The sequence below is a fragment of the Solenopsis invicta genome, chromosome 13, assembly GCF_016802725.1.
Source record: "Solenopsis invicta isolate M01_SB chromosome 13, UNIL_Sinv_3.0, whole genome shotgun sequence".
NCBI lineage: Eukaryota > Metazoa > Arthropoda > Insecta > Hymenoptera > Formicidae > Solenopsis > Solenopsis invicta.
In genome coordinates, this window is record NC_052676.1 from 12,169,435 (window position 1) to 12,176,339 (window position 6,905).

At 53.2% G+C, this 6,905-nt stretch overlaps 1 protein-coding gene across 1 annotated transcript; it reads right to left on the reverse strand.

Moving 5' to 3' along the window:
• Positions 1-957: 957 nt before the first annotated feature.
• On the reverse strand, positions 958-4,482 carry LOC105203116. The gene is made up of 4 exons (XM_039456472.1): positions 3,934-4,482; positions 3,023-3,454; positions 2,352-2,933; positions 958-2,028 (listed from the first exon to the last, which is right to left on the reverse strand). The coding sequence occupies exons 1-4, from the start codon at positions 4,480-4,482 to the stop codon at positions 958-960; spliced, it is 2,634 nt and encodes an 877-aa protein (XP_039312406.1).
• Positions 4,483-6,905: the final 2,423 nt, after the last annotated feature.

Here is a 6,905-nt window from a genome sequence, read left to right on the forward strand (position 1 = left end):
CAGCCGTTGAAGGTACTCGGTGGACCAACGCTGCCAAAATCGTTCCACCATAAGTCGAAATTGTTGCCACCGGGAGAGTCGACCGAGCGAGACGTCCATTAGCGATGGTTCTGGAACTAGCGTAAGCGGGTCACCCGTCAAAAAATGAGCGGGCGTGAGCGCGTCGATGTCCGATGGATCCTCAGACATTGGACAGATGGGGCGAGAGTTGAGCACGGCCTCGATTTGAACGAGAACGGTGGTGAACTCCTCGTAGGTGAGGAGAGTGTCACCGATAACTCGCTTCAGGTGGAACTTGGTCGATTTAACGGCCGCCTCTCACTTGCCGCCGAAATGCGGCGCGGCGGGAGGGTTGAAACGGCACCGAGTGCCGTCGAAGGCTAAGAGATTAGCCAGTTTGCCCACATCCTTGGAGGCGGAGGAGAACAGCCGTCGCAATTCCGCATCCGCCCCAACGAGGTTGGTGCCACAGTCGCTTGCTAGTGTGGCACAGATCCCACGACGAGAGCAGAATCTCTTGAAGGCGGCCAGGAATCCAGCTGTTGAATAGTCGGTGGGGAGCTGTAGGTGCACGGCGGAGATGGCCATGCAAACAAAAAGGACCAGGAAGGCCTTGTAGCGACGAGCATAGCGACCGCGCCACAATTTCAGCAGGAACGGTCCGGCGTAATCCACCCCGGCGTTGGTAAAGGGCTGTGAAAGAGTAACTCGGGAAGGAGGAAGTTGACTCATAAGTTTCTCCGCGGCAGCGGCCTTATAACGAGCACATCGGACGCAACGCCGAATGACTTTGCTGATGGGAGCTCGACCGCCGAGGATCCAAAATTTACGCCTCAGAGTGGCGAGGACGAGTTGGACGCCCCCATGTAGTGTGCGGCTGTGGGTCTCCTCGATTATGAGGTGCGAGAGGAACGAATCGCGCGGCAAGAGGATGGGATGCTTAGCGTCGGGATCGAGCTAAGAATTCTGAAGCCGCCCACCAAGCCGGAGGATGCCTTCAGGATCGAGAAATGGAGTAAGGCGCAGGAACGGATGTGTGCGAGGAAGCGCGGAGCCTTGAGAGAGAGTGGCAAGTTCAGCTGCGAAATGTGCCCTTTGGATGTGCAACACCCAAAACTTTTCGGCGACTGCTATTTCCGGCGGCGTGAGCGCGAGGGCGTCGGAGTCTGGAAGGCGTCGTCGAAATCGAGCGGCAGCCCGAAACAGCCGGGCAGTGATACGGATCAAGCGCATGAATTTAGAATAGCGGAAGACGAGCTGCCAGAGAGCGCCCGGTCGAGTTACACTGGCATAGCACGGTCGAGCCGGTCGCTCCTCCAAATCGACTGTACCATCCGGAGGCGGAGCTGCGGTGTTCCAGGACGCAAGGTGAGAGGAAAGCCAAGGTGGGCCATCCCACCAGAGTAGATGCGTGAGGAGCTCTCGAGGAGAGAGGCCCCGCGAGGCACAGTCCGCGGTGTTGTCTGTCCCGCTGACGTGATGCCAGGAAGCGTCAGGAGCGAGATCGTGAATGGCGACGACTCTGTTTGACACAAAGTCCTTCCATCTGGAGGGGTGGCCTTGCAGCCATGCCAGGACCACGCTGGAATCAGTCCAAAGATGCGCCGGCGTACTCGAGAGTTGAAGAGTCGTGCGGACTCGATACAGAAGGCGAGACAAAAGCAAGGCTGCAGAAAGTTTGAGGCGCGGCATCGTCGGACGCTTGAGCGGAGCAACCTTACTTTTTCCGATTATCAGCGACACCGTGATTTGACCTTCGATCGTGGTACACCAAAAGTAGAGCACAGCTCCGAGGGCTGCGTTCGAAGCATCTAAGAACCCGTGGATTTCCATGGAGGCGGATGGATGGATGCCAAGCCAGCGAGAGAGAGAGATAGACGAGGTGGCGTTTAGTTCCGCCTCGAAGTCCAGCCATGGTTGAGCCCACGATGCAGGGAGTGGCTGGTCCCACGGTAGTGGGAACCACTTGAAGCTTCCACAGACCTTGGAGAAAGATCTTCGCCACGACGATGATGGGAGCGATCCACCCTAGAGGATCAAACAGTTGGGCAACTCGTGAGAGTACCACTCGCTTAGTCAACGTGTTGGACGCCCGCGGCAAGTTCAACTGAAAGACAAAGAAGTCATCACGAGGGTTCCAGGCGAGACCGAGAGCCCGGGGCAATGCGTCGAGCGAGAACGTTCTTGGTGCAGTAAACTCAATGCGAGCATCCTCGATTTTGGCAAGGACGGCGGGATCGTTTGACACCTATTTGTGAAGGCGAAAGCCGCCCGCTATGAGCAGATTGTTCAACTGTTCAGTCTTGGATTGCGCGAGAGATAGCGCTCCGGACAGGACGTCGTCGACGTACATCTCGCTTTGGAGGACTGGGGCAGCGCTTGGCAATTTCCAGTGGAAATTGAGAGCCGTCATCGGCGGCGAGCTGCAACAATACGCGCAGGGCGAGGTACGGAGCGCACGACAACCCATAGGTCACCGTACACAATTGATACTCCTGCGGTGGCCCGTCTCTGCTCCAGAATATCCGCTGAAAATGGCGGTCGTTTGGATGGACTTCGATCTGTTGGTACATCTTTTCCACGTCGGCGAGAAACACGAAGTTGTACCGACGCCAGCGGAGCAAGACATTGGCGAGATCCTGTTGGAGCTTTGGGCCGACGTGCAAGCATTCGTTGAGGGAGACCCCGGACGAGGAAGGTGCTGACCCGTTGAAAACGGCGCGCAATTTAGACGGTGAACTGCCGGGTCGCAGTACCCCGTGATGCGACAAGAAGAACGACGCGTCAGAATGCGTGTCTGCTGGCGACGTCTTAACCATATGGCCGAGAGTCTTGTATTCCTGTAGAAAATCGGTGTAGAGTTGCGCGAGTTCTTGATTGACACGAAGCGCTGTTGCAGTCGGCGGAAAGCACGCACCGCGCGTGAGCGAGAGCTACCGAGAGATGAGACAGAGGTTTTAAACGGTAGGCGGATAATGTATTGGCCTGATGCAGAGCGCCGGTGGGTGTCACGAAAATGCGCTTCGCAATGAGCTTCATCCTCCGTGAGTGCGGATTGGGACGCGACTTCCTCCTGCGTCCAGAATTGGCGAAGTAGAGTCTCGAGCTCCCGTTCTGGGCAATTGCTAATGCCATGCGACGGCGAAGCAGTGGGCGTAGACAGGCTCGGTACCACGCCAGACGGGCCGTATATTACCCAGCCGAGCTTGAAATGCCGCGCGACGGGTTGTCGCGGAGTACCACGACGGAAGGTTTCGCCGAATAGATGGCCGAGGACGTCCGAGCCAAGGATGAGGTCCACCGGTTCAGGCTTATACCAGGTTGGATCAACCAGAGGCAGATTGCCCAGATGACTCCATGCAGTCGGATCCACCTCCTCTACTGGCGCCCGGATCATCACGCGAGGCACAACGTAAGCAACAGCGTCGAACTCAAACGTGGGATCGATGCAGGACTGCAATCGGAGAGCGAGTGCGCCACGCGTAGGGTACGATGGTAATGATCCGACTCCGAGTAAAGGAATACTCGCGCGATGACGAGGACACCGCAGGAGTTGCGCGAACGATTCACGGACAAGACTGAGCTCCGCGCCGAGATCAAGAAGAGCGCGCGCTTCAATTGCCTGTCCGGAGCGACTCAACGCGGACGCGAGCGGTGGGCAGCAACGTCATCGCGGGCGCATCCAGGCGACAACCGGACGCGTGAAGCGAGATAGCGCCCGAGCCCGTGGCGACAGCAAATGTCGCAGCGGAGGATGAGGCCTCGCTCGCGGCACTTTGACCGGGCTGCATTGCAGCACTCGAGGTCGCGGACGCACGATGAATGAGAGTATGATGATGCCCACCGCAGAGCCGACATCACTTAGCGGATTTGCATTCGGTTAACCGGTGATTGCCGAGGCAGTTTGCGCACAAGCGTTTTGATACAACGAACTCGCGTCGGTCTTCCGTCGGTTTGGCAGCGAATTCGTAACAGGAGGCTATGAAGTGAGAACTCACAGAAGGAGCACTTGAGCGAGTAAGCGTTGGCGGCGTTAACGTGCGAGGCAGGCTTCATAGCGAGCGTTTTAGCGGCTTTGACATTCTTGCTGGAATTCCCGGGAGCGATCACCTCTAGAGCGCGAATGCACCCATCCAGAAAGTCGTCGAGCTCGCGGAACGTTGCTGGATCCGTAGCTGTACCCTGACGCAGCTCCCACGCCTCGTGCGTCTCGGGATCGAGTCGACGAGTAATAAAGTGAACCAAGATGAAATCCCACGAATCGATAGGCGCGCCGAGAGCTCCGAGCCCACCGAGAGCTTCCTTAACGGTAGATACCAAGCCTTTCAAATCACTGACCGATTTGCGCGCGATTGGGGCAATAGCGAAAAACTTGTCCAAATGAGCGCTAACGATAGCACGTTTGTTCTCGTACCAGAGCATCCCACGCTGGACCGAAATTATCGGCAGTAACCGGGACGTTCGCGATATGCCGAGCGGCATCCCCGGTGAGGCTGTTCTTGAGATGATGGAAATTTTCCACCGCAGGGATGTCGTCGTTGGAGCCGACCATGGATTGAAAGATATCGCGAAATGACGTCCACAACTGGTAATCGCCCGAGAATTTCGGAAGCGTGATTCTCGGGAGAGATCGCGCGGTGCTAGAGACAGAGCGAGAAGTGTCACTGCCGAGAGAAGTATTTAACGCACATGGCGAAGCTGCGTGATCGCGCATCCGAAGCACTTCCGCTTTGACGTTGATGTAGGCTATCTCGCACTGATCATACAAGTCGTCTTGAAAATACTTGTGCGAATCGATCTCCTTCGTTCGCTTACCGAGAAGAGCAGAATGAGCGTCAGCGAACTTTTTCCATTAGGAATCGAGAAGCTCGAGCCTGGCGTCTAGATGCTGCCGAGTCAGGTTGTCCTTCCCCCGTTCTTTGAGGTTCTCCACCGTGTGGTTGATTCGGTAGAAGATATCGTTCTGTTGCAGAACAGTGGACTCGAACTCGGCCATGACGCTTGCGTGGAGCGGAATGGAACAGTCGATTAGCACTTGGAGTCACCATTCACGGAGATCATTCAATCCGAAATTGGTCAGTCACATGAGATGACAGAGATTCCCGTCGAGTTTGAGAGTCAGAAGATAGGCGCGAACTCGCGAGTGTTTGAGCGGCGGCGAGATAGGAGTCACTGATACGGCCGCGCGCGAATACGCGATCGATCTCACTTGCGGATTCGGCTCGAAGGACCAGAAAATGTTTAGAGAAGTCTGAGATAATTTTAGCAAGAAAAGGATAAGCGGAAGAAAGCATGGAATGACGAGAGAGAGTTAAAGCACTGACTTTATTAAATTGCAAATTTACAACAGCGTGATGAGATGCGAGAGGTAAGAACCTTTACACTGAGCGAGAGCAAGGGATTGTCTGCATGCCGAATAGCGATAGACGGGCGCGCTCCGGAATGCGAGCAGCGAGGATCCGCGATTTTGGCGGCAGGTAGCGGCGCGCGGAACCCGCTGATTGGCTCTGTTCGAAGCAGATCACGCGAACATGAGCGTATTTGCGTGTGATGTTTTCGTGAAGCAACGCGGCAAGCAGGAATGCTCCGAGTCAATATTCTAACTAATAATGCATGCTGAAATTGAGAAAAGACCGATTTTGCTCTGAACAGTGTCAATAAATTCTCCAAGTATTGATATTTCGGTTGTTGCAATGATTTTGAGTACACGTACATGTTCTTGAAGCGCACACCATGTGGACTTTCCACCAAGCATATCAATACGTTTGTCTTGCCACAGTTTGATGTACCACAGACGATGCCACGTATAAAAATTGGTTGCATGTTTCTATACAGGCGTATCTTTTTCTCAGACGTTAACTGTGCTTTATCATTAAAATTTATCGCTTCAATCACCTGCGACTGTCGCACGAACAGCATATATGTTCTCTCTCTCACTCTCTATAACGATAAAAAAAATGAAAAACAATACCGAGAGCTGGTCCTTTTATAGAAGCGCGTTGAGCGAAAGAGCTCAGTATATAAAAGGTTTCGTGTTGGATAACTGCTACATACTCAGTTTAACGATTGATAAAGAATTGTGTTGAATGTCGATGAAACGTAAGGGTTGTGGCTTATTGAACAGCGCGATAAATGCATCTTTTTTCGAATTGTATATCCCCAGATATTAGTTTTGCGGTCCAGGAAATTTAGGAAAGCGATTGGCTAGAAGTGATCGAAGCATTAATCCGTTGGACGTGGCGTATTGTGAGCGACGACATAGCCTATTTGCAAAGCAAGGATCTCGCTAAACATGTAGCCGATGATATACTTGCAGCAAAAGCGCGACAACGCATTACTGCGTAAGATTCAACTCTCGGGGAGAGAGCGGCTGCTGCAACCGTTTGGGCGGCTATGAAGGCTAAGACAAAACTCGGCATGGGTTTAAAAACAAAAATGAAGAAGAAAAAGAAGACAATGACAAAAAAACAAATACTTCAGGTGGCAAAACGCGGTGACTTCCTACCTATTCTACCGTTGTTGAGAGTTCTCGTTTCAGTTGCTGGTGGAGCGGCGGGAATCGCGAAAGTGGTAAACGATAATAAAGCGGCACAGCGTCAACTAGAAGAACTGAAACTCCATAACCGTGTCATGGAAGGTGGTGGAGTTTATTTTGCTCCATACAAGCACGGATAAGAAATTTTAAGAAAAAACGTCAAAAAAGAAGCATCAAAAATGCCAAAGAGCGCGACTACCAACGTACAACTGCAACAACTGGCAAACCGTATGAGCATTCTATATTTCAGAGGTGTTTTCATGCGTACTACCTTATCAACAGACAAAGTATATAGAAACGAGAGCGATATCGTGAATTTGGACAATGCTGAGGAACCTGGCACTCATTGGGTGGCGTATGCAAAAAGAGG

Excerpts from the sequence above, each read along its gene's own strand:
- LOC105203116 (XM_039456472.1), bottom strand. The coding sequence starts at position 4,482 with ATGCCGCTCGGCATATCGCGAACGTCCCGGTTACTGCCGATAATTTCG. Across the intron at positions 2,934-3,022 it reads AGGATGAAGCTCATTGCGAA|CTCTCGCTCACGCGCGGTGC; the intron begins GCGCATTTTCGT and ends ATCTCTCGGTAG. Across the intron at positions 2,029-2,351 it reads CCAGTCCTCCAAAGCGAGAT|GGTGGATCGCTCCCATCATC; the intron begins GTACGTCGACGA and ends TTGATCCTCTAG.